This window comes from Aspergillus ochraceoroseus, assembly GCF_002846915.1.
Source record: "Aspergillus ochraceoroseus IBT 24754 chromosome Unknown P175scaffold_6, whole genome shotgun sequence".
Taxonomy (NCBI): domain Eukaryota; kingdom Fungi; phylum Ascomycota; class Eurotiomycetes; order Eurotiales; family Aspergillaceae; genus Aspergillus; species Aspergillus ochraceoroseus.
Genome location: NW_024468481.1, coordinates 1,860,564 through 1,887,347, shown reverse-complemented (window position 1 = coordinate 1,887,347; position 26,784 = coordinate 1,860,564). Strand labels below are relative to the sequence as shown.

The 26,784-nt window shown below is 46.9% G+C and overlaps 7 protein-coding genes across 7 annotated transcripts; 3 read left to right on the top strand and 4 right to left on the bottom strand.

Annotated features, from left to right (window-relative positions):
* Positions 1 to 95: 95 nt before the first annotated feature.
* P175DRAFT_0517852 (lysophosphatidic acid acyltransferase LOA1) lies at positions 96 to 1,582 on the bottom strand. Its single transcript, XM_040899015.1, has 3 exons — positions 1,355 to 1,582; positions 1,050 to 1,287; positions 96 to 919 (listed from the first exon to the last, which is right to left on the bottom strand). The coding sequence occupies exons 1-3, from the start codon at positions 1,383 to 1,385 to the stop codon at positions 235 to 237; spliced, it is 954 nt and encodes a 317-aa protein (XP_040751014.1). The 5' UTR covers positions 1,386 to 1,582; the 3' UTR covers positions 96 to 234.
* A 205-nt stretch (positions 1,583 to 1,787) lies between these two features.
* On the bottom strand, positions 1,788 to 3,753 carry P175DRAFT_0503160 (putative MFS transporter). The gene is made up of 3 exons (XM_040897560.1): positions 3,278 to 3,753; positions 2,941 to 3,187; positions 1,788 to 2,865 (listed from the first exon to the last, which is right to left on the bottom strand). Exons 1-3 carry the CDS (start codon positions 3,660 to 3,662, stop codon positions 1,848 to 1,850), a joined length of 1,650 nt encoding a protein of 549 aa, XP_040751013.1. The 5' UTR covers positions 3,663 to 3,753; the 3' UTR covers positions 1,788 to 1,847.
* A 90-nt stretch (positions 3,754 to 3,843) lies between these two features.
* On the bottom strand, positions 3,844 to 7,218 carry P175DRAFT_0517850 (uncharacterized protein). The gene is made up of 5 exons (XM_040899014.1): positions 7,142 to 7,218; positions 6,954 to 7,061; positions 6,217 to 6,896; positions 5,940 to 6,161; positions 3,844 to 5,874 (listed from the first exon to the last, which is right to left on the bottom strand). The coding sequence occupies exons 1-5, from the start codon at positions 7,148 to 7,150 to the stop codon at positions 4,323 to 4,325; spliced, it is 2,571 nt and encodes an 856-aa protein (XP_040751012.1). The 5' UTR covers positions 7,151 to 7,218; the 3' UTR covers positions 3,844 to 4,322.
* Positions 7,219 to 7,795: 577 nt separating this feature from the next.
* Positions 7,796 to 8,598, bottom strand: nctA (negative cofactor 2 transcription regulator complex subunit BUR6; the record flags this gene model as incomplete). Its single annotated transcript, XM_040900105.1, has 2 exons — positions 7,796 to 8,055; positions 8,145 to 8,598. 2 exons carry the CDS (start codon positions 8,596 to 8,598, stop codon positions 7,796 to 7,798), a joined length of 714 nt encoding a protein of 237 aa, XP_040751011.1.
* Positions 8,599 to 10,115: 1,517 nt separating this feature from the next.
* P175DRAFT_0494734 (uncharacterized protein) lies at positions 10,116 to 13,457 on the top strand (the record flags this gene model as incomplete). The annotated part of the gene is made up of 6 exons (XM_040896030.1): positions 10,116 to 10,159; positions 10,227 to 10,336; positions 10,394 to 10,782; positions 10,823 to 11,120; positions 11,181 to 12,258; positions 12,350 to 13,457. 6 exons carry the CDS (start codon positions 10,116 to 10,118, stop codon positions 13,455 to 13,457), a joined length of 3,027 nt encoding a protein of 1,008 aa, XP_040751010.1.
* Positions 13,458 to 15,448: 1,991 nt separating this feature from the next.
* On the top strand, positions 15,449 to 18,340 carry P175DRAFT_0510844 (putative serine/threonine protein kinase; the record flags this gene model as incomplete). The annotated part of the gene is made up of 4 exons (XM_040898547.1): positions 15,449 to 15,895; positions 15,969 to 16,083; positions 16,159 to 16,328; positions 16,382 to 18,340. The coding sequence occupies 4 exons, from the start codon at positions 15,449 to 15,451 to the stop codon at positions 18,338 to 18,340; spliced, it is 2,691 nt and encodes an 896-aa protein (XP_040751009.1).
* A 5,550-nt stretch (positions 18,341 to 23,890) lies between these two features.
* P175DRAFT_0309430 (putative protein kinase) lies at positions 23,891 to 26,730 on the top strand. The gene is made up of 3 exons (XM_040892826.1): positions 23,891 to 24,738; positions 24,799 to 25,848; positions 25,928 to 26,730. The coding sequence occupies exons 1-3, from the start codon at positions 24,348 to 24,350 to the stop codon at positions 26,473 to 26,475; spliced, it is 1,989 nt and encodes a 662-aa protein (XP_040751008.1). The 5' UTR covers positions 23,891 to 24,347; the 3' UTR covers positions 26,476 to 26,730.
* The last annotated feature ends 54 nt before the right edge of the window (positions 26,731 to 26,784 follow it).

The following is a 26,784-nucleotide window of genomic DNA, read 5'->3' as shown; positions in this document are numbered from 1 at the left end:
CTATCTATCTATCTATCTATCTACCTTGGATATATAGAGAATCATGCTTCTACCGGTTGTTTAGTTTGTATCTATACTGCATTCTCTGCGGAGTACTGGACTAGACTAACAAAAGTAACGTACATATATGCATATGCATGTATCTACCCGCAGAGACAGAATACCGACCTATCCACAGGCAACTCCCCAACACAGTACCTACCTAGTATACCTACCTAGTATACCAAACCTACGCTACCAAGTCCGTCGCGTGCGCGTCCACATCCTCACGAAATCCAGCTTCTCGCGAACCCCCAACCCCACCCGCTTGACTCGACCCAGCCGCGCCAGGGAATCCCCCACGGTATCCAGCAGCGCCTGCTCGCTAGCCGTAAGCTCCGCACCGTCACCGTCACGGTCAGCGGAACCAGCACCAGCACCAGCACCAGCGACCGGCTCCGCAATCCGCACCCGGATACAATGCGTCGGTGCACTCAGCAGCGTCCACAGGAAACTCACATAGCTCGCCGGGACCGGGGTCACCACGTCGACGGGCGTGTACCGCAGACTCACGGGGAAGATCTTGGCGGCCGGCGAGGCGCCCAGGAGGGCGGGCGAGAGCGGGAGGATGGCGCGGCCGTTGGTGGTGGTGCATTCTGCGAAGGCGACGATGGGGCGGCCCGGGTATTTGCGGGCGAGGGCGGCGAGGTCGTACAGGGGGGTGTCCTGGGGCGGGTGCAGTTGCGGCGGGGCAAAGCAGCGCAGGATGGCCTGGAGGAGCGAGAGGGGTGCGACTTGGCGGGTGCTGGGGTAGGAGGCGGTGAAGATGGGGTCGAAGATGGCGGCGAGGTACAGCGGGTCAATGGGGGAGGTGAAGGAGGAGGCGATGATGGAGTTGGGGCCGGGGAGGCGGGCTTGGTGGTGGTATTTTGAGAGGGAGCTGTACGTATACATATATTCGGTCAGTTATATAGTCAACAGCAGTGAGAAGAAAAGGGAAAGAAAAGAAAAGAATGAATGAATGAATGAATGAATGAATGAATGAAAAAAAAAAAATTGTAGATGCATACCCCTTTCGCACACCGTCCACTTGTAAATCAATCCACCATATACTGGGAATCCCCAGGATACACCAGAGCGAAGCCTTCTTGCCCAACGCGCCAATCGGAAGCCATTGTAGAATGAGAAAGTAACAGGCGCACGCGAACACGAACAGCGGCAGGCGGAAGCAGAAGAGAAACACTCGCAGCGGCAGCTGGAATCCCACGGGCTGCGATGGCATGGGGAGAAACGGCGCGATGCCGGAGCCTATATGTACACACTGCTGTTAGCTTGTCCTCCGACCACCTGTAAGAAGTAGAGGACTCCTCCTCACCTCGGTCTCGAAACTGGGAGAATTTCTCCATGGCTTGTCTTGTCTTGTCTTGTCGTTCAGGCCAGTAGATAGCGGTGGTGGGTGCTATTTAGCCATCGCCAAAGGGACAGGGAACAGGAACAGGTGTCTTTCTTATCCACAGACACAGCTAATCAGACCCACACAGGATGCTCGCTCGCCGGTCGTTGCTCGAATTTGTGTCGCGACCCCGAAGGCTTTTTGAGGTTTTGGCGGGTGACATGTGAATCGAGGATGCCTGGGTGCCTGAGGCTGCGGCACTAACTGGGTTGTATACCTTCTACATCATGGATCGGATATATATATAAAAGAAAGAGAGAATGGCGTTGATATGATAATAATACCTAGTCTATGTCTAACAGTGCCCACGCTCAGATATGCAAAAGAGAGGAAAAGATCAAATCAAAAAACAAAACACACAAAAAAAAAAACAAGCTACAATCTATATATACATATATAAATACTTTACCAAGACTCAAGATTCGTAGTCGTCGAGTTTATCATGCGCAACGGACGGCACTCGAAACGTCCAAATAGCTACGCCCACAAGACAAAATGCCGTGGCGGTCATCATCCATGCGATTCCGATCCAAGGACCCCCGAGCTCCAGGCCAATCTGGAACACAGTCGTGATCGAAACACTCGCAATGACGTTGCCAATGGATTGCAGGACTTCTATAACGGTGAACAACCGCGCGGTTTCCTCGCGGTGCACCAGTGTGGTGACCAGGGATCGCGTCAGGTAGACAAACCCGGACCCCGATGTTTGGATAAGTAGGCTCGGGATAAGCATGGCAATGTTCGGGGACAGGCCAATGCCTAGCGTTCCGACGGCGAGGAAAATAATGCTCGCACGCGCGAGCAGGAGGTCTTTTTTGTTGGACTTCATGGTCCGCAGGAGGTATCGAGAAATCATGGGGAGGATCAAGAGGAACAGAGGGATGGTTAGAGCGGGTTTAAAGGAAATAAGAAAGTTGGCCTCCGCGAGGGTCCAGTTGTATCGCGTGGAGATGTACTGGATGAGGAACCACGAGGAACCGCGACTGAGGCGATATACGAGGAAAGCGGTTAGGAGCAAGAGGATCCGACGCGCGCGGAAGATAAATGCGTACGGGGTGAGATAGGACCGAATGACCATACGCAGCGAAGCCAGGAAAGGACGTTTCTTCGCGCCGGTGGCGAAGGTAGGGTCTTCAGTGTCATCGGAACCGCTCCTTGAATCTTCGGCCAGTTTCCCCCCGGAGAGGCCCTTCGTGTCTCCGTCCGGGGAGAGGTGACCAAGTTCCACTTCGGTCGGAGGCTCCGTTGCCCGAGCGGGAAACGCATTCTTGGTTTCCGGCAGAGACAAGGCAAACAGCATGCCGACAATCACGACACTATATCCGATTAATAGCGGGATCCAAGGATTCAAAACCATCAGCCAGGAACTGGCGGCACTAGAAACAAAGTCGGCGCCCATGCCGGCCACCCCGAACTTGAAGAACATCGGGGCTCTGGGGTAGGGTAGAGGTTAGCATTTCCCGCCAATCCAGGGCAAAATATCTGAGAATTGGAGACATCTGGTATACCTTTCCTCCTCCGTCGTGACATCCGACATCATGGTATAGATGATGGCCAGGGCGACGACCGGCCCACCCCCCAACAGCCACGCCAAGCACGAGGCCCATACCGCACGCAGGGGGAAGATATCGGAAAACCAGATGACGACCAGCACCATCACGCAGTTGAGAATGAATCCGGGGATGCCAATGCGCATGACCGATCTCCGGCCATATCGATCGGCCATCAAGCCATAAGGAATGGCGAGAAACACACCTAGACGGATGGTAAATAACGACCCTTTGGGGGCTTAGAACCCGGAATTCCAGGAAGAAGGCATAGCCCCTCCCCAATGTAAATGCCTACTCAGGATCCCCTCGAAAAACTCCATGTATCCCTTCACCGCAGCCAATTCACTCTGGACTTCTTTGCCCTTGCATAAGTCCTCCGGGACCTGTCCGTCCGGGCCGATTTTGCTGGGGTCGACCTGCAAATAGTGTTCGTGGCAGGCGATCGATTCGTAAATCCTCGTCATGGGGCCGCCGGCCATCACGTAGCCGACTTCGACGGCCAGAATCATGGTGAAGAGCGTGACCATCAAGCGCATGCGGATGTTTCCCTGGATGGGACTGGCGTTGTTGGGCTGTTGCTTGGGGGGGTCATTGTCGTCGGTGGCATCCTGGGGGTGGTGGTGGTGGGAGAGAAAGGGAACATCCTCGCTATTGCGAGGGTGATGAGAATCCGCGGGCATGGCTCCAATTGAGCATTTCTGATAAGAGGGGGAAGATTGCAAGTCATGGACTTGATATATTATCTGTAGCGTGAGGCATAATCAAGTCTACGGAGGGAGGATGCCTAGAATCCTAGATTGTAAGGGGCGACGACTCGGAATCAGCGGGTGTGAAATTACAATACCACGGCATACCACTTGAATACAATGCTATTTTTATACAACGGTATCGGATTACGCCAAGACAGGGGTTCAGGGATTCTAATACAAGACATTGTAGTCATCTTTTTTTCTAATTCAACCAATCATAGCCTGGAGTTCATCCCGTGCACGCTCGCTCGGCCTCTTCCCCGAGCTTGTGACAATACCATTGTATCTAATACATGCATAAATACATCCATACATCCCGAGTCCTTAGGGACGTACACAGTACTCGAGATTCGAGGTACAACGTACCCGTAGTAGTGCACTGTACGACTTGGATGCAATTCGATAACTACTCGTACTACGGAGTATTCTCCCGGACGTCGGTGAAGCAGATGTAAGAGGTACAAATTCACAGCGCCATCTGGGTTGAAACATGGTCGGTGGTGGTGGTGGTCCCGACCATCATAATCCACGGGTACCTGCTCACATGGCATGGGTGGACGAGATCAGCCAACTCAGCCGCTTGTCACTTGCTCACGACGACGACGACGACGACGACGACGACAACGACAACAGGAACTCGTCTGGCGGAGCCATGCCCACACCCAGACCGACGTAGCCAGCTTCCCCAAAGACAGTGCCGCGCGCTTGCACCATTGCCGAAATCTCGAGTAAAAATTCGTACAGAATGACCACGTTCGTCAGGACGTGGCCGAGCGTCGCAGATCCCGGCTCCTCGTCCAGGATGGCGGGGTCCTCGTCGCCTTCCCCTATGTCTTCCTCGGTGGTTCGAGGGTCCCTCGCAGGTTGGTCGGTGGGATGCGGCGCGTCCACGGGGAATGGCTGCGCCAGGCGCTGTCGGAGATCCTCTGCCGCTGCGAACCGTGATTCCGAGGATGCGCGGGAAGCTGGCGGCTGGATAGAGGGCTCTCGCAGTGGAGACCCTACAAGGCTGCGCTGGGGAGAGGATGCCAGGTTCCGGAGGGCCTGTCTGCCCCGAAAAGTTCCTTGATCAGAGCCGAGTTGCGGCGTTTGGAGTGATGCAGAAGAAGAACCCCGACCGACGGGCTCGGGAACGCTGGAGTGGCCGCCCGGTTCGTCTGTGTAGTGCAGCAAATCGTGACGAGCCGCCACGAGAATATCAAAGTCCGGAACGGTGTGGCACCATTCCTGGACCTGTTCCACCAGTCTACGCAAAATAACGGTCAGGGTGGGTGCGTCCCCGGGAGACCACGACGGTTCCTGGTATGCCAATTGGATCTGCTCCAAGATATCGGGAGAAGAAGAAGACGACGACGCTGTTGCTGTCGAAGTACTGTAGCGGTATTTGGAAGGGTCCACGAGGAGCCAGCCGTCAAGAGCCACCAGCGGCGAAGAAGCAATGTTCATGAGGGCCTCCGTCAGCGCCAGATTCACAATGACACTGTTGGTGAAAAAGCTGTCTAGGGAGTTGAGCAATTCGTGCACGATCGGATCATCTTGGTGAAGTTCGAGGGGCAAGGCCTCCGCTGGATTATTGTTCGGATTATTCGACGGAGGGATGCATAGGCGAGACTCGAGCATCCACCCTGCATCCTTGAGGTAGTTGCTAAAGGAGTCGTCCAGGGTAGGCTCACTCAGAATAGACGTGGCCAATCCGAGCAGCTGGCCTAGTTCCGCGTTTAGTGCTCCGACAGTACGCTGCTGGGCGGGGTGCCCTGGGATGGTCCTGATCAGAGATCGCGCAAAGGAGGGATGTCGCTGTAAAATAACACTCAAGAGCCGTAAGGTGGCCAGACGAGTCTGGAGATTGGAAGACTGGAGTCCAAGTAAAGCAAGGTCTCGGAGGTTAAAAAGAGACGGCGACGGTCGTGCCGCTTCCTCGGAGAAGGCAGCTAGGACATCGAGAGACTTTCGCCGGCTCACGGACATATTCAGGTTCTTCTCAGCTTTGGGGGTGGAGTCGGCGGGCGATGCCAGGAGGAAATGGAGAATCCGGTGCACGAGGTCCTCCTGGTCTATCGACGCCAGAATACGATACAGATAAGTCAGAACAGCAGCCGTTGAACCACCCTCGACATCAGACGACTCCAGCAGCGAAGGGTATCTAACGGCAGAGAACGGACGGTCAGCAGCACGCAACAAAGGATTCCAAAAGAATCGAAGACTCACAGAAGTTGCTCCAAGAACAATACCTGAAAGTGATCCAGTAATGTGGCATTCACCTCGGCCGATTTACAGTGATCAATGGTATCCTGCCAGAACAACAGGTAGGCCATGAAGGAGTCGATAGTGGCGCCGAGCGCAGGTGGCAGAGCAGTCGCTTGCTGTGCATGATCCGAGTGCGCGATAATATGCGGGACATTGGCCTCTGAGTCCACATTAGGGGATAAACTAGACAACCGGGGTTAGCTGCAGTTCGATTATCTTTTGACTAGCAAATACTCGCCTGCCCAACTGGCTATACAAAGCACCCAACCCCGTAGCCATAAGAGTGGCCAGGTCACTCTCAATTAACCATCGCTCCAAGTTCTTCGATCGCGACGCGGTCTCGATCAAGTAGAGGAGACCGGTTCGAGCAAAGTCGCCAGCCCGCCCTGCATGATGGACGTATTCCACCAAGAGATAGAACAGCGGAAAGTCGTCTTTTCTCATAGCCCCTGCGAATTCCACCCCACCGCTTCCCTCCCGCTCTAGATCCTGGTCGTCTGACCGAGGGGCAAACCACGCGGGGAGAATGGTAGGTTGCAGACGGATGTTGTTCGCAATGCCAAAGAGCAGCTCCACCAGTCTGCCTTCGACATCCTCGGAGTGTTTATCTGCCCGTCGAACCAGATCTACCAACGCTCGCGCAAACAGTCGATTATCCACCACGCCATCCACCTCGGAATCTATCAGCGTGTTGAAGAACACCGTCGCGGACCGGAGCATCGCCTCATCGTTGGCAGAGAGCGCAAGCTTGGTTACGGTAACAAAGATCTGAGAGGACGCGGCATAGGCCAGACACGGATGAGGCGCGGGCCCCCGAGATTCATCGCTGAGGACGGAGTTCAATCGTTCGATGCAGGTGCGCGTGTGCGTGATCGCCGCTTGTTCGCCGGAGGGGGAGTTGGTCGATCGCCATATTTGCTGGGAAAACGGAAGTTAGTTGGCGGACCAGGAGCAGCACACCATCGAGCGACTCACTTGGAGGGTATTGCATGTTCGCTTAAAGGCTGTCAATCGCTCTGTCGGCGAGGTTGCGCGAGGGCTCTTGGTAGACAGCGAGCGGGAGCCGCCAATGATGCGAGACCACTATTGTCAAATAGGTGCAAGCAAGGTCAGCAGGAGACGCGTTCCGTCTTGAGCTTCGAGAGGAACAGCACAAAACGTACAAAATCCATAGTTCTATACGCACAGCATGATCCTACTTCACAGTAGGAAGCATGATAATCAGCACAACTGGTGGGAGAGACGGACAGCGGGAGAAACACCGTCAACACGATCACCTGGAAAGGGGACTCATAGTGTGGATATTGCCGAATCCAGACTAGTCCGGTTTCTCGTGTCGTCAGAAGTAGATCTGGACATCCAAGATGTTGGCGAACAGGTCATTTATTTCATCAATATATCGCCCTCCTTATTGTTTGATAAATCGGTAGTCGGATACAGAAATAGCCAAGCTCAGGTTGATTCTTGTTCCCCCCGCAATGGAGGAATCCAAACTGGCTCAGAGCCAACCAAGCAACGCGCCCTTATGTACACGCACATTTCACGAGAACCATCGAATAGAAGAGATGTCATGGCAGTCAAGGTAGTCGGTCCCGAATTTCAGAGTTTTAAGGAATCAGATATAAAATAGAGTAGTCAAAAAAAAAAAAAATAAAGAGCCTGTTCACAGGGCAAGATGCACGCCAGCCCACCACCGCAACGCCAAAAGAGTATGCGCTCCATCCCGGTCTAAAAACACAATAAAAGAAGACACGCTGCCCATCATCCCATTGAGAAGAACACTCGAGAAATAAAGAGAGAGAAAGCCACCGCTGGGGTTAATCGCTTTCGTCTTTGGGTCGCCGACCTCCCCGCTTTCGTTTCGGTTGCTCGTTCTGATCACTCCCATCGTCTTCATGTTTCCTTCCGGTCGGTTGGTCGGGGACTTTGGCAATGATATCGGCTAGAAAATCCAGTACTTCATCCTTTGCGACGGCTTGTTTGAGGTGGGAAGCTGTTACGCGTTTCGAATTGCGGTCTTTGGCTTCCTTGGCCGCTTTGGTAACGAGGGAGATCATAAAGAGTTCGAGTGCTTTGGCTGCAGAAGTGAACGAATTAGTATATATATATATATGTATACCTTTCGGAAACCGTCATTGACATGGGTAGAAGGATGGGGGAACATACACACTGCAATGGGAGTCACCTGCGCGACCTTACCGACATCCTCATCGGCCTGCATGATGCGCTTGATGCGCGCCACCGGGAATTTCGTCTTCACCTCGACCCCCGCTGCCGGAGTCGGTTTGGGGGGCTCCTCAGGGAGGAGAGGCTCCATAAATTTGGCTTCCGGCATAGGTGCGACCTCCGAGGAACGCGCGATGCGAGTCGAACGACGGGCCATGTCGGGATCAAAGGTAGGATCGGAATAAGGAGGAACGTATTGCTGGGGGATCCTGCTGGGAGTAATAGGAGATTGCTGGTAAGGCGCGGTGAAGAATGGAGAGGCGTCGTAGGAGGCGCGATGAGCGAGCGGACTCGTGAATTGATAGATAGGCTCGTTGACGGAGGGGGAGATGGTGGGCTGGAGGGTGGAAAGGTCGGGAGATCTTGGTCGATAGGAATTATCTTGATCTGTCATTGCTGTGGAAATACGTTTTCAGTGACAAGTTCCCTTTTTTTTTTTTTTTTTTTTTAATTAATATTATGTGTTTTTGTGTACAGTGGAGTGGGTTTTGTTATTATGCGTCGGCGCGTCCACCCCAGTCCGAAAGTAGCGACTAGTGTTTTTTTGTTTCTTTCTTTCTTTCTTTCTTTCTTTCTTTCTTTCTTTTTTTTTTCTTTTGGGATTATGAGGGGAAGCGTTGTTATTTACCTCAGCCCCAGAATCGTTGGAAAAGGTCGATTGGAATTCAATCCCGATGAAAGAAGACGTATAGTAAAAACAAGTGCGTGGCCCCAAGAAGCAGGGACGTGGCACCAACAGCCAGAGAAATCACAGTCCCGGCTTTCTTTCAGAGCAGAGCAGAACGGTCGACCCTTTTTAACCTTGGGCCCCCATTCACTTTCACGCTAACAATCAATCAACCTTTTGCAGCTTATATAATCTACCCAACTCCATGTCTCCCTGCCAGATTCTTCATAGCCTTCCCCCCCTCCCTAATTATTCTCTATACACGTCTAAATATGATTCTATCAGCTATGAAATAGTCACTCTACCTAAACTCAGCTCTCTCTTGCCACCCGGTCCACAAAGTCCTTCATGATGGGTACCACGCTTATTGGTCTTTCCGACGCGTGATCCTGAGTCTGCAGAATAATCCATCTTTCAACCCAACTTTATTCATCCCTAATTTACCTCTTGTCTTGTATGTTGATTATGTATTCTTTGAACTTCGACGTTGAATGATGATACAAAGAGCCCAGAGATGTCAAAGGTTTCTTGTTCTTCCAGGCTGAAACTCCCAAGTATTGCCAGGACCTGACCTGATGCTGTTCTAGCATCTTCATCGTTGAGGGATAATAACTTGATCTAATCTGATGTCGTCGAAGTAAAGAATAGAATCAATATTAGCTATGTTTATATATCTCTTCTGTACCTAGGACTCCAATATAATAATATATAATATATATATATGGACGGAGTAACATCGCTGGTTGTGGAGGATCGACATGCACCCGACGGGCACGTTCTCAAAGCCAACGCTCAATTTCCTTGCGAGACATCGAATTTTAGCGTCTAGATTGGTCCAACCCCCAAGGTAAATGAAAGGAGCATACCTACCTATAGTATTCTGATCAACTTGAACAGCCAACAGTAGTCTGTACCTGTGAAAGAGTGAGTCTTAAAAGATGGGAGACGGAGATAATGTTCTTCCGCTCCGAACAGTCTTCTCCTCTCCGACACCAACTCGGTCGTTGCGACTCAAGTAACCATCGTGCAGAATTTATTCCCCAGCTTCCTGCCTCTGCTGATTCTTGTGTGATACGGAACGTACTGCTGAGGATGGAGTGAGCGTCAGTCAGAGTCATGTCGTCTTCCTTTGCCTCTCCGGCTGCTGTCTTCCTTCTGTAAGCCCAACTTTTTCCAGTTGAACTTACCTCTTTTTTTTTTTCTTTTTTTTCTTTTTGCTGCCTGCTTCTCCGCCCGTATTCCCCATGGCTGTGGTGGATCAGCCTTCGGGCTTGATGGACATTGCAAGGTGAGTCAATTCGTGTCTAGATCTCCCTTGTGCGCCGTCAATGACTCACGCATGATTTTTGCCTTAGCTCCCTGACCCAGGACGAAATCCCGTTTAAGCTGCGATGTGCTATTTGCAATAAGCTCGCCGTGAATGCATTTCGTCTTCCATGCTGCGACCAAGCGACCTGCGAGAACTGTAGGCACCCTTCATTCAGGAATCTCTGACCACCCAAGATCCTAACCAAAGCCATAGGCCAGATATCACTCCCCGAAACATGTCCTGTTTGCGCGCACACTCCAATCTCGCCCGACCTGTGCAAACCGAATAAAGCCCTTCGCACTACCCTGAAAGCATTCTTGCGGACGGAAGAGAAGAAGCGCGAGAAAGAGCGACAGGCAGCAGTCCCGGCTCCTACCCATAATGTTCCCGCTGTGGACCCTGTGTCCCAAGCGCCGCCGCAAGAAACTCAGCCAGCGTCGCTCCCAGTTTCCAATGTCGCCGAAATAAATGCACCCGATGGGATAAGCGCACCGAATTCCAGCGATATTCAGTCCGGAGAACCCGCTGAGATCATATCGCCGGCATTGGACAGACCGCCTGTTTTCAATGGGGACGAAGAAAAGACCGGGGTTCCCACCCAGGTAATTCCTCCTGGCCTCTACAAAGTACTTTTACACGCAGACCCGAACTGACTCTGGAAAGGATAAGAATTCTGAAGACGGCCCTTCCGACCCAGCGGAGAATGCCAACTACGTGGAGCAAAATGGCCCTGGCGAAGAGGACGACGCCGGTGACACCGAACCCGCTCGCCAGGGACTGGACCAAGAACCAGGCTCCGGTGCAGGCTTCCCTAACCAGATGGGATACAACATGAACCCCGCAATGTTTCCTGGTATGGGCTGGAATCCTAACAGCGGAGATTTCAACCCAATGGCTCAATTCATGGGCAATGGAATGATGAACTTTCCGAACCCGATGGGTACGTTTAGTCCCCCCCCCCCCCCTTTTCTTGATATGCCCATGAACTGACGGGTTGTAGGAATGGGCATGGACCCGATGGCTGCGAATCAGGGGATGCTTGGAGGCTACGGGATGAACATGAGTGGCATGAGTAATGGCATGAGCATGGGGATGAATTTCAACGCTGGTCAAGGGATGTACGGTGGATGGGACGGCTCACAGAACAATATGTGGCATGGCCAAGATAAATTCAATCCAAGTGCTTTCGCAAATGGTATGGGCGCGCAATATGGCGGCCCCTCTGGATATGGCGGATATAATATGTCTCAACCCAGCGGAGTTCATCCTCAAATGCAGCAACAGCAGTTTCCTACCCAAGAGTTCCAGAATGGCTATTACGGTCCTGGTTTTGGCAGAGGCAATTTTCGGGGTCGTGGCCGTGGATTCGTTCCTGGCGGACGGGGGGGCCGTGGTGGCTTTGGGGGACACATGCAAGCCAGCTACTCCTATAACACTACTAACCATCAAGGCCTCCAAAATAATAATTCCCCTAACTTGAATCAAGAGATCCCGTCCCAATTGCCAGAGGGTACGTCTTCCGGTGAGGCCGCCACCTCTGCAGAGGCCAAGCACCGTGATGAAGGAACAACCTTGGTCGATGCAACCGGTTCTAGCAAAGATCCAGAGTTAACAGAGCCCCTTAATAACAACACAGAAAGTGGTAGCGGGGAACCTAGACCGGCCTCTGATGTGCCCCCAGATCAAGCTGCGAAAGAAGAAGAAGAAGAAGAAAAAAAAGAAGAAGAGCAACAGCTGCATGGTATTCCCACGATTGACAGTCTTGACCATGCTAACCCTCCCCACGGAATACCAGGCAGTGGCCCACTGAGCATGCCGGGATATATAGGGCCTAGTTTCGGTAGAGGAGGTTATATGCGAGGCCCGTTTACCGCCAGTCGTAGCGGTGGGTTTGGTGGGCAGCAGTTCATGCCAGGGACTCACATACAGCCCCGAGGACAGGGCGTCGAGGGCGCCCCAGCTGCCCCCAGAGCGATGAGAGAAGGTCTCCCTAACACTAGTGTCCTACGTCACAGGCAGTTCCAGAATTCGGGGCGTTCCTCTATGCCCCCAACCAAGGCGTTCGAAGGCTCCCAGACGTGAGTTTTTTTTTTTTTTTTTTTTTTTTTTTTGCCCTCTCCAATCGCCTTCCATGTCTGAATTCGTTGTAACCTAACATGCGCTGTTCAGTCCACAACCGGAAACGACCCAAGAAGACCGACCCCCCGGATCACCATCTAGGTCTAGATCAAGAGCTAGGTCGAAGTCGAAATCGAGATCAGAAACCAGATCCCAACCTCCAACACGATCGCGTTCAGACAGCCGTCGTCCATACCGTCAACGATCCCCAGGCGCTGACGATGCAAATGATTTAGATCGCCAACGAGACCGTCCAAGACGGGCACCGGCCAGCGAAAAGGAACCACCCGCTGTAGAAGATGACCACCGGTCTCGTTCCGCTTCTGTTGAATCCCACAGATCGTCACGGTATCGAGAAAGGGACCGAGACAGGCGCAGTGGTCGCCGGTCGCATCGGTCTCACCGTCATCGCAGCCGGAGCCCCAGTCGGAAAGTAGATACCAATGTTGATGACCGCCTTTCGTCTATTCCAGAGGAGAGCAGCACGCGATCCCGAAACAAGACGTTTGCGCCCTCGGAGAATACCAGCCGCAGTTACCGATCTGGTAAAGATCGCTCTAGTCGCCGGGAAGAAGATCGGGGGCGGGACAAAGATGGCCGCCGCCGTGAGCGTGAGCGTGAGCGGGACCGCGACCGCGACCGTGACCGTGACCGAGATCGATACCGAGAAAGGGAAAAAGATCGGGACAAAGAACGAGATCGCCACCGGGAACGCGAAAAAGACCGTGATCGTGACCGGAAAAGATCCCGTCGTGATCGGTCTGAATCCGCAGTTGATAGCGATTACTCCTCTCGACACCATTCCAGGAAGGTCAAACGTCTCCGCGACGACGATATCCGCACTAGTGGCGGTGATAGAGACCGTGCAAAGGAGATGCGGGAAAAAACACCCGCGTCCTCCAAAGCCCTCGAACCGGAAAAGGATCCCCACACGTTGGAGCGAGAGGCTCGTAACCGCGAGCGCATGCTGAAGGAACAACAGCGCCGGGAAGCCATGCAAGCGGACCGAGACAGCGGCAAATCCAGCCGCCGGCGTGACAGTCGTCAGGAACGAGCCACGCAGGGTGGACGCCGCCTCAACTACAAATATGATGACGAAACCAATGCTAAGCGGGCAGCGCAGGTCGAAAAAGAACGAGAGGCCAATCGCTGGGACTAGTTATTCCCCCATCCGCTGCTGCTTCTCTCCGTTGAGGGGGGGGGGGGGGGGAAGTTTCTCATCACCACCACCATCACCCCTCCTGGTTCAACCTCACAACGAACGTAAGCAAGGTCAGCAACATATAGACGGCATATGGCATTCTTCTAGATTGCAGTGTCACCCAGGCTCAGATTTGGATTCACAGGAGATAGATGGGGCGTCTGGTTCTTGCCTGGAAGTGCAAGCAATGTGCTAGAAATTCTTACTGCCCCCCTTGTCGCAGGGGAAATAGCAAATACAAATGAATACATGAAGACCAAGTCATTATCTGCACAGAGTCTGTAATACCTTCTCATCACTATCTACGGTAGTTACTCGTTAGTGAACTATGGAGTAGTAGTAGTTATTCACAGCCAGCACAATAGTGAAGGTTCAGTGTTCCGCCTGGCGCTAAATTAGCGTAGAGGCTTGGCGCGCCCAGACCTTTCTTCCTACTTGATTCCACGCTGGATGTCACTTTGCGTGAACTACAATTCAACATCCCCTGTCCATCTTCCATCCCACTGGATGTCCTGCATTCTGCAGATCATGCGCAGATAAACGCCTTGGATGCAATCCCTACTGGCTTCCAGATTCCTGGGATGAGGAAAGGAGCTGCATTTCTGTGACTGTCCTTCGATTCATTCAACCGGCCCTCCTTCATAGCTCTAGGATAAACCCGCATCCTCTTAATGAGCAATCAACCACTGCACTGATAGTTAATTAACTGCCAGAATCAAGTGCATAAAATACGTAAGTTTCTTTTTTTATCTTCACCTTTCTAACACTGAGGGTTCTTCCTGTCCCCCCCCCCCCCTCCTCTCTTCCTCTCCTCTCTGCCTCTTCTCTCCTCCCTACGCCTCTCTCCCACTGTCTTTTTTACCCTCACCCACACCGACTCACTGTCATAATGGCGCCAATAAGGTCTCCTGGACGTCGTCGGTGTCTCTACGGGTTTGCCTTCCCCTCTTGTTCTGTTTCTGGGACTTCAGATATGCTGACTGACGCTTTTCAGTGCCGAGTTTGAGCAAGTAGTCGACAAGGGACTTGATTCCTATGCGGAAAAGGACGAGAGCGTAGCCATCCAGCACCTCAGCTCGAATTTTGCCCGGACCCGCTCAGCACGCTTGCATGTGGAAGGTTTGTTGTTCTCTTCTATCCCACTTGGCCGTGCGAAACTGAACTGACTCGACCTGTCCAGATTGTACCGTTGGCTCATCATTAGATGCAAACAGCCCATCAAGGTAAAGTTGCTTGCTTCCTTTGGACGCTTCCTTTCCCTGAGGACTGACTCAAGGGCATCTAGAAGAGGCTATCAGTCGCTGTCCTTAGAACAAGGTCTCGATCGGGAGTATTATCCTGGGTCCCCTCGTGGATCTCTCCAGCGTGTTTTAGAACTTTCAAATCATCCCGGTTCTTTGCAATCTTTCCCGTGTGTCACCCCTGTGTACTCGCATGGCAGTGAACAGCCACGCGGTGCACATCCGGTTCACACAAAAACTTACAAAGGCTGCTCCCCTGGCCTCCACCTCGCGGCCTCCAAGGTCACAAGCCTATTCCAGAGAAGCAAAAGTGTGGTAGAGAGCGCCAAAAGACAAGCACGCACCCTTGGATCCCATTGTAAGGCTATTTCGAAGTGCTTCTCTCGCGATTGTCGAAAGATAAACAAGGCGGACATTCGTATTGTTAGTCACCATCCCTATTGCAAAACTGACAGCACTCTTTACGATACCCCCCCTCAAGTTGGAGAAATCAAAGCCGGCAAAGTCGTGCGTGAGCTCTTGGCTTATCCCCCAGCCACTGACACCCCTTCAACCTTCCCAGCCCGGCCCAAACCCTTAGCCGTTATCCCCGAGGTACCCCTTATATCGCCCCAAGAAGCGCATCTTACAGAATTCACCTATCCAACCTTTTCATCTTGCAGTTTATGGGAAGAAAAGCCCGATCTTACTGCATGCTCAAACGGCACAATGGATCTCCCTCGAACATCACGTTTCCTGGATCCCACATCCGCCGTGGCGGCTCTGACCAAGCACAAGGCAGAGGCCATTAAACTCGCCCGAGAACAGAGCACCGCAGTGCGAGAAATGTGCCGCAGAGCAAAAACAGAAACACCACCTTATGAATTTGAAGAGCTAATCGGGAAGGGTGCCTACGGGCGTGTCTACAAGGGCCACCAGCTCCCGTCTCGCAAAGTTGTCGCTATTAAGGTCATGGATATCGACTCCTTAGATTACAAGTCTGTGCGGGATTTCAGGGACGAGTCGATCAAGGATTTTATCCATGAAACCAAGGTGATGAAGCAGGTCAAGGATGCCGGGGCAAAGAATATCAACGAGATCATCGAGGCGATATCGATCCATTCGCAGCTGTGGTTGGTTTGTGAGTACTGCCCTGGCGGTAGTGTGAGAACTTTGGTAAGCCAACTCATCCCTCTCCCGTTCTTTGTCTTCCGCCGATTGTTGCCCGTCGTCACTAATAGAATTGTAGATGCGAGCTACGGGCGACCGACTCGACGAGAAATTTATCATCCCCATAGCACGAGAACTGGCTGCTGGATTGCGCGCTATCCATGATGCAGGCATCATCCACAGAGATATCAAAGGTAATGAACCCCTCTGTTTCTTGTTCACGAGACGGATGAATTTTTTTTTCCCCCCCCTGACTTGGTTTTGATTAGCCGGGAACATTCTTATCCACGAAGAAGGCAGACTGGAAATTTGTGATTTTGGTGTCGCCGGAATTCTTCAATCTCGCATGGACAAACGCTCCACGTGGATCGGCACTCCCCATTGGATGCCACCGGAGATGTTTTCAACTATTGGTCAGGCACATCGGTACGGTAGTGAGGTCAGTCAACACATGGATCGCCCTCACTGGCGAGATAGTGCTAACCAGATCAGATTGATGTTTGGGCCTACGGATGTACTCTGTTCGAATTTGCCACGGGAAACCCCCCGAACTCGAACCTCCGTGAGCGAATGCAGATAGGCCGGCAACTCAACCGCAATACACCCAAACTCGCAGACAGCGATAAATACAGCGAAGGCTTACAAAATTTGGTTGCCTTTGCCCTTGATTCCGACCCAACTACGCGACCCACGATGGCGGACATTCTGTTGCATCCTTATATCGCCGACTCCGAAGAGGAGTATCCAACGCCGTCCCTCAGCGAGCTCGTGCGGAACTACTACCAATGGTCACAGCGTGGAGGCCAGCGGATGTCATTGTTTCACCCGGGGGGTGCAGCAGCAGCGGAAATGCCGGGTGCGGATCCAGACTCTGATGAGGACTGGAATTTTAGCACTACGGATGACTTTGAACGGCGGTTCTCTGTGATTGACCTGGACCAGATCGCAGCCTCTCTGGCGGAAATGGAAGCAGAGATAAACACGGCCAAAAACCAGCCCCAGCAAGAAAAGCTCAACGAAGAGCTTGGCGAGACAGAAATGACCGAGGAAGACAAGGCCAACTTTGATGAACGGGTGCGCCGAGGTGCTGCTGCCATGGAGGGTCTTTTCGATGAAGAAAAGCCGATCTACAAGTACGAAACCAAGAATGATTTTGTGCCAATTGAACCGAAGGCGCCTGTTTCTGATCTCCCATTGCGTACGGAGACGGACCGTTCTTCAGTCACATCCACGTTCATTGACATTGACATTGGCTCCTTCGACTCATCCCACTATGCCGCTGGAGCGTCTTCAGCCCAGCCATTCCAACTTGCCGACGCGGATACCATTAGAGCCAACAGGTCCAGCGGCCGTCAGAATCGCGGTTCTAGCGAGAGCCGGTCCCGATCCTCCAGCAGCGAAGTGAGCAGTACCGCCGACTCACAAGACCTGACCTACCAGCCGCGCGCAGGTCCACGACCGCCGACGATGGACTGGAAATTCCCAACATTCATGCAGCCTACTACGGAAGAGTCGGAGTCTGAACAGGAGCCCGAATCAGGGGTAGAGACTGGGTCTGGATCCGACTCCGACTCCGAGAATCCTCTGGGTTTACAGCCACCTGCACAGGATGCCGTTGGCCGGCGGGCCACAATGGAATGGACATTCCCCGTGATGACTGCATCAACAGACACCGACGATGCTGACCCGGGCGATCAAAGCAAGCCACATCACCATGCACCAGAGAGCCGCCAGAATACTCTCAGAGCAAGCGATTCCGAGCTCCACCCCGCGCCTCTTCGCACCAGTGACCACAACACTCTCCAAGTGAACCACATCGGCGAGCCCGGTGAGTCGCGGCCCTCGACAGCATCCTCAGACTACGATCCCTTCCTCTTTGACCTTCCCACCACCACCATTACCACCACCACCCCCGATGGCATGCCTACCCAGCAACAACGTTTCGTTGACTATGAATATCCAGAATTGCTTACCTCAGTAGGGTATCCCGAATATGAGCAGTCGTCTGTGCTAGAGGGTCCAGGTCCTGACGAAGAGGATCCCCACCCGGCCTGGCAGAACAACACCGAAATCGCACGGCCCGTCACTCAGCCCGCGCCCAATGGGCATACCGAACCGTTCCCAGCCGCACTCCCCTCGAAGGAGGAACCGCGCCGGTCGTTTCTCACTGCGGACAGCTCTCCCATGTCGGAACCCTTGCCCACGGCCAGATATGACCCGCGGGCCAGTAGCACTGGTGAGGAGCCCAAAATCCAGTTCCCGGATCTCCTGCCCCCGCGCCTTGAGGTCCTGATGGAGGGTGCCGGTGATGCAGCGGTGACCGCCGAGTTGGATAGATTGCTGGGCGACTTCCTCGATGCGCTCTCGGCCACTGGCGAAGCCCTCTCCCAGACCAAGATCCGAACCGCGGGTCGGAGCGATCAGAGCGCGTCACCGGACAAATTGGAGTGATTGATATTTGTTCTGTATCCTTTCGGTTCTGGATGATGTATTTAGTAGATGGGTCTCCTTTTTTTACGTGGTACTACTCGGTACTTTATGTTGTCCGCTGGTTAATAAAGTAGATACAATTCAGGCTTCCATACGGAATAACTCCGTTCATACTCCGTTCGCTACGTAGACCGCCTTCCCGAATGGGCGAATGGGCGGCGTCCCAAAAAGGAAAGTCCGATTGCCTGTTCCGGCACCCTGTTGAATTGAAGGGGTATCTCGTGATGTACTTAGTAAGCAAAGGGGGGTTATTACCCTATATTAAGGCCTTAGGCAAGCACACAACCCCCCAATAGACACATATATCAATATATCTAATCACCTGCTTTTATTAAGCTACCCCTAGGATTATTATATATCCAATAATTAAGAGTCTTATATTTACTTAAAGCACATAAATCTATACTAACGACCCCTACTAAAACCTACTAATTATTAAAATACTAATGACCCCTACTAAATCTACTAATTAGTAAAATACTAAGCGCAATACCTCTAACTACTAATAATAAAGATAATATAGTAAGGCTTATTAAGCAGGAAGACTAGCTAATATAGTAATCCTTGTTTAAAGTACGGGCGAGAGACAATAATCTATAGAAAATAATAGAAGATAGCAAGAATTATCTATAATAATCTACTAGATTAATTAGGGATAGTAGAGAAACTTTACTAATAAATAATACTAGGAATTCTATAGTATTATTATAAGACTTTAACTTTGAAGTAGTACTCTATAAAATAGAAATAAATAAGTATAATTATTAGATTATAGAATTTAGGAAACTAAAAGATTAAATCTAATATATTATTTCCTTAAAGGTCTACTACTTTTATTATAAGCTAATAGAAACCCTAGAAAAGTAGTACCTTAAACTAAAAAAGTATATAATAGTTAATTAGAAATAAATTTAAAATATAGCTTATAATACTTATATAAAGGTAATCTAACTTCTGAAAGGTAACCTAGTTAGTTAGTTAAATAATTAGGAATTTACTATTTAATAGGTAATTAAAGTAAATCTTAAAGTTATAATATTACTACTAGACTAGGTAGAAGACTTCTTAAATATAATATATTATCTAGCTCTATCCTAGACTATATCTTATTAATTAGATCATAAAAAGGAGATACTAGCAGGAATATTATTATTCTATATTATAGTAAATAACTTCTATAATATTATTAATATATTCCTGTAGTAATATAGTAAGACTAGTAGAGGGGCTTTTAAACTAATATTTGCTACTAAAAATATAATAAATATAATTAGTAATAAAGAAATATCCCTACTATAGGATAAGAGAATAAAATATAAGTATAGATATAATAGTATAGGAAGAATAGACTCTAAAAGGAGCACTTTCAAGGACTTATATTAGTTATATAATATATATTTTTAAAGGCATGAATAGATATAATACTTTTATCTATTTCTAGAAAAGGCACTCAAGAACTTTAAGGAAAGGAGTATAATAAGGAAGCTAGTTAATATATAACTTAAGATAAATAAGGCCCTAGTTAAAAAGATAGCAAAGGAGTAAGAATAAAATAAATAAGACCTAGAATAACTAGAAGAAAGAAGTAATTAAGGAATAGATTAAATAAAAAGCAGGAATAAAGATAAAGTTAAAACTTTATTTAATATTTAATTTAAAACTATACTATATTTATTATAGTACTCTATTATTCTTAATTTAGGATTATTAATTTATATATTTAATAATTTATATTAATTTAAGTAATATATAGAATTAATATAAGATGATTATATATAGGCAGGAAATTTAAAAGTACTTATTATAAGATATAGAGATATTAGTATATAGGTTATAATTTAAAGAGATAAAGATATAAAATATAGCTATATAATTCTTAAGAATATAGCTTACTATAAAGAAATAATATATAATCTAATATTACTTATATTACTAAACTAAATAGGTATCTATTTTAAGAATAATCCTAACTTTAACCTACTCTACATATCTAAAGGTATAGTAATAGCCTATCTTAATAAGAAATATAGCTAATTTATAATAGAATATAATAGTAAATTATATAGTATAATAGGCCAGGTAATATTCTAAATTATTACTAGTATTAAAGATATAAAATAGTAGTATTTATGCCTTAAATATCCAGGACTATAGGTATTAAATTACCTAGTTAAGAATATTAAGGGGGTAAGGATTAGAAAACCTACTATAGTAAAATATAATACCTGTAGTATAGTAAAAATAAAGTAAAGAATTAATTAAAAGAACTATATTACTATAAAAGGACTAGATCTATAATTAGTAATTAACTTTTATAACTTTAAAATAGGGATAAATAACTACTAAGCCCTACTATTAGTTATAAATAAATAATTAGGTTTTATATAGGACTACTACCTCTTAAATTAATATATAGAGATAATTAAAAATATCCTACTTAACTTATTTACCCTCCTAGAAAGGCAATATAATATCAAATCTTAAATAATTAAGTTAGATAGTAAGATAAAGGGATAGTTAGAAGACTTTATATAATCTAAAGAAGTAAGACTTGACTACTCTACTCTATATATACTAGCCTAAAATAGAGGTATAGAGTACTTAGGGGGTATAATAAAAGAGAAAGTATATATAATAAGATAAAAAGTAAAATTATCTATATTTCTATAGCCTAAATATATCTATATAGTAGTATATTTATATAACTAAATACCTAAATATTAGGTAGGATAGAAAATACTAATTAACTAATTCTATACCTATATTATCTACTAAGATAGAGTAATAGTAGAATATAAGAAATCTTAAGGAGCTTACCTAAAAGTATATAGTTATAAGATATTTATAATAATTAAACTATAAGTAATTATAATAGTAAAGTATGGAAAGTAGTTTAACTTAAGAATATTTATAGGATATATAATAGGATATAAATCTACTAATATCTATTAAATATAGAATCTAAGAAAGGAAAGAAAGATTATTTATATAAGAGATATTATATTTAATAAGGAAGAATTCTTCTTAGAAGATAGAGATATATTTATCTAAGTAATAAAGAATAACTTCCTAATAATTAAAATTAATAAATTTAAATAAATAATTAAGGATATTAAAGTTAGAACCTATATTCTAATCTAGGAAGTATTAAATATAGATTATCCTATAATAAGGAATATTCTAGAAGGTAATTTTAATTTACTTAATTATCTAGTTTAAATATCAAGATCAGTACTTAAAGCTATAGATAAGGATAAGAATACTAATATAAATAAGTAAATAGCCTATCTAATATTACCAGGCAGCAGCCTAGAATAATTAGCAGCAATATTAGTAGGTGCTTACTAATATGAGATAGCCAAAACTAAAAAAGAAACTAAGCTAAATAGAAGCTACTAAATTATATGGAAATCAGTATTTATAGTAGGGAGGTTAATATAACTAATCTAATAAAATAGAATACTAGCCTCTAAGGTAGAAATATAAAGATAAAATAGGTAACTAAAAAGTCTAATTAAAACCTACCTAGATTAACTACTAACCCTTCTAAAGATATACTACTAAGTTAAAAACTACCTACTATCTAAAGAATTTATAAAGGCAGAGCAGGACTACCTAGCTAGCTATAAAATAATAAAAATATAGGTAAAGGTAGATAAACCTAAGTATATAAAAGTACTGGAATGTAAATAGGTATATATATATAAAAATAATTAAGATAATAATCTAACTAAATATAAAGCATGCCTAGTAGTAAGAGAAGATTAATAAAAGGATTTAATAAAAGACCTATATACTATAACTCTAATAGTAAGATTTCTTTAAACCTTCCTAGTAGTAGTAGCCTAATTTAATCTAGAATTAAAGTAATATAATATTATAAATATATTTATTAATATAGATAATAATAAGAAAATATATATAAAAATATCTTTAAGATATTAAAAATTAGATAAAGTATTAAAGTTAAAGAAAGTATTATATAAACTTAAATAATTTTCTTACTTATAGTAAATAACTTTCTAAAAAATCCTAAAGTTACTAGGATATAAACCTATCCTATATAAATTATATTATATTACTAGAGGTAGGATCTTGATATTCTTTTATATAAATAATATTATATTTACCTATTATTAAAAATTATTAGTATAAATACAGGCTACTATATAAGAGCTTCAGGACTAGTTTAAGATAATAAGAGGAAATAATCTATAATAATTTCTAAGAATAGAGATTACCTAGGATAGAGAGAATAAGCTTATCTAGCTAGGTTAGTTAGTATATATTAATAAGATTGCTAACCTAATAGATAAAAAGGAAGATCTAGATACTATTCCTATATTAGTAAAAATAGTATCCTAGAAAGATTAAGATAGAGTATCTTACCTATATATTTAATAATATTAATAGAAGGTAAGATTTATAATATATATAATAATTATAACTTAACTAGATATTATATTTATAGTATCCTAGCTATCCTAATACTTTATAAATCCTAGTAAAAAATATTATATTAAAGTAGATTAATACTTATAATATTTAAAAAGAATAAATAAACTCACCCTATAATTTAGAGGTTCAGATAATTACCTATTATATAGTAATACCTTATTTATAGATAATTAGGACTAGAGAAGCTTATAGGAGTATATTATAAAGTTATTTAGAGATATAATAAGGTAGAAAGCTAATAAGTAGATAACTATAATAATCTTTATAATTAAAGTAGAATTATTAGTATTATTATATATAGTAAAAAAAGGAATCTTTACTAAGTATTTACTAGATAAAATCTAGGTAGAGTTAAAGAATCTAATTATTAATATTTAATATAATAATATGCAAACTATCTAACTAGTAAATAAGGAAATTAACTACCTAAATATAAGGCTATGCTATGTAGATATTTATAACTACTAGATTAGGCAGGAAGCCTAGAAGGAAAGAATAAAAGTATTATATTATCTTACTACTAAGATAATTATAGATAAGTTAACTAAGATACTATCCTACTAAAGCTTTAAGGCATTTATAAAGGATTTAGGGATAGTAGAAAGACTAAAGTTAATAAATAACCTATTACTAGATATAATTTAAACCTATCCAGGATAAGGATAGTATCTTAAATTATATAATTATAGATTCAAACTAGATAAAATCCTTTAAACTTAAGGGGGTATATTAAATTAAAGGGGTATCTTATAATATACTTAGTAAGTAAAGAGGGATTATTACCCTATATTAAGGCCTTAGGCAAGCACACAACCCCCCAACAGACACACACATCAATATATCCGATCACCTGCTTCCATTGAGCTACCCCTAGGATCATCATATATCCGACACACCCTGGAGATCACGTGCATTACTGGATGCGGGGTAGCGTCTTGGCCAACGCGCTAAACCGGAAACAGGTCTATCAGCTGACCCCGCGAAGCTCATCTCTCTCTCTCAGTAATTATACAGAAATTAATAGATATATATATATATATATATGTGTGTGTGTGTGTGTGTGTGATATAAGAAAGAAAGGAGAAAAGGAATGAAAATAAAAGAATTGAAAGGAAAGTCATTTGATTACTGTACAGGTGACTCGGAACCAGCCCCCATTCATCATCATCCCCAATCACCAATCATCAACCATCAATCATCCCCCCGTTTCTTCGCTTCCTTCCATCCTGCTTCCTTTTCTTCTCCTCTGACTCCGCTTGTCAGGACCTGGAGTAGGAACTGCTTTGTTTCTCCGCTCCTCCTTCCCTCTGTCGGCTCTCGTCTCGACTTCAGGCCCGAGGGCCTTTTCGATCTCAAGTATATACCCTGCGACATCCTTCCCCCGATCTTTCCCGCACCCGTTGGGGGGAAAAAAACAGTGAACGCGCGCGCGCTTTATTGATCGCATCCAAGCGCACACAAAGAAGATTATTTGAAAGCCGTCCGGGTATCTACAGGCCTTCCCCGTTCGATGGTTCACTCAGAACCTGCCCAACCGACCGAGAGGTCTGGATCCGCGGCCAACCCACCTGAGTTACACGGAGCTAGCACGACGACAGGCTCAACATCTTACAATGAAACTCGATCAATTCCCTTTGTGATCCCCGGCGATGAAACCCTTGCGTCCTCCCCCCTACCCACCGCTCCGTGCTCCGAAGATTTGATGCGCGATGCGCCGCACAAAGCACACTCGGGTCATTCCCAGCCTCTGCCATCACTGCAGATACGCACCGATCTACTAGACTCTATTCAAATGAGTCCTCCCAGGGATTCGGATTCTTTCATCCATCATAGCATCTCCTCCAACAGTCTTCCGCATCGCACTCCCAGCCTGCGGGGACTGATGGTGGGAACAGGTTATAGTGGGGGTTCCTTATCTCCCGCGTCCCTTTTATCGTCTCCCCAGCTAATGGCTATGGGAGATATCACACCTCTCCCGTCCCCGATCGGCGGTGGCGCATCATCGTGGAGACTCCCTCGCCGCAATTCGCAGTCGCTGTCTCGCACATCTTCGATAGCCTCGAGGAACGGGTCGAGTCTCAGTTTGCGCCTCGCCGAAGTCGCACCGCAACCATCTGCTTCCACGGAATCTCGGTCCCGTGGCAAGCCATACGGGATCATAGACCGGCAAAACAGCGACAAGCTCCTAGAAACCCCTAGCAAACCCCCTCCGGAGAACGCTCGCAAACATGCGCGCAACCGCAGTCTAAGCGAATATGTCCCCCCCGGGAGAAGCATTCCGGTCAAACCTCGCCCCGTGGCTGTCTCTGGAACGGGCATCCCCCAGGGAATCTTGTCGTCCTCGAGCACCGACTCCAAGTCCAACAACTTGCACCGAGAGCAATATTTGGCTGTTCACCGAGGGATCGCTTTGCCCTCCGTGCGGCCCCCGTCGCCTCCGCGAAGTAGTGGATTTGATGAAGGCAACCATGAACCGGTCATCACACATCCCTCAGGCGCACAGGGTGCAGACGAAGTCTATTCCGTGCGCTCGATCCGCACCCAACAACCTCGAAGATATCGCAAACTACGACAACTGGGACAAGGAACCTTTAGTCAGGTTTCTTTGGCTGTGCGTATGGAGAATAACGGGACCAGGGAGAAGACTCCCGAAAATGGTCAACATGAAATGGTTCCAGCCACTCAGAAACTCGTTGCGATCAAAATTATCGATCACGGCCCTGCGGGGGGCGCCGACGAGGAGCGACTGGAGGTTTCGCTCAAACGAGAGGTGGAAATTCTCAAATCATTGAACCACCCCTCTCTTGTCCAACTCAAGGCTTTTGGTAGTGATGAGAAGCGTGCGCTTTTGGTCTTGGATTATTGCCCTGGTGGAGACCTCTTTGATGTGATTTCGAACAATCCCAAACCGATGGCCCCAGGACTTATCCGGCGCATTTTTGCCGAATTGGTGGCTGCGGTGCGGTATCTTCACGAACATTACGTTGTCCATCGTGACATCAAACTTGAAAGTAGGTTCTTTCTTTCTTTCTTTTTTTTTTTTTTTTTTTTTTTTCACTTTTCGAGGCCGAATCCTAACGTGACTCTCAGATGCCCTTGTCAACCTTCCCATCGATGCACTCCAAAAGATCACTGACTGGCGCACTTACGACCGGGCTATCGTAACTTTGAGCGATTTGGGTCTATCCAGGCGGATCCCAGAACCACCAGACAGCCCTCTTCTGCATACGCGATGCGGAAGTGAAGATTATGCGGCCCCAGAAATCTTAATGGGACAGCCCTACGATGGCCGCTCGACCGATAGCTGGGCGCTGGGCGTCTTACTCTACGCGATGATGGAAAATCGACTTCCCTTTGATGCTCTTCCCGGAACTCGAGGTGACCCGGCCAAACTCCGAGCCAGAACCCCCCATCGCATTGCACGCTGTGAGTGGTCTTGGTATCGGTTTGCCGATAACGATGGGGAATGGGACCGCGAGAAGGGCCGGGACCTGGAAGGCGCTCGGGAATGCGTGGAGGGACTGTTGAAACGCAGCACGAAACGCAAAAATCTCGATGAAATTGCGTCTTCCGAGTGGGTTAGGATGGCGATTGATGTGCCCAGTGGGTTGAGTCGAGGGGATAAGGAAGTTCCTTAGAGCTGGTCTCTGGTGTATTTCTTTCTTTCTTTCTTTCTTTCTCTCCATCCTCGGTTGTTACGATATCAGTTGACTACTGGAATTGGTGCTGGAGAGGACCAGCACCGCGAGGATCCTTTTTTTCGTTCGAATATCTTGGTTAGAGATTTGATGTTATACCCTTAGAACCCAGCCAATATCTTACTGGCCCACCCCGCTTATGTTTACTTATTGATTCATGTTTACCTGCTATGAAACTCTTGCTCATGATGAAAAGCCACTCCAGACCAAAGAAATTATGATGATTTGGCTGATGATAAACCCTCTGAA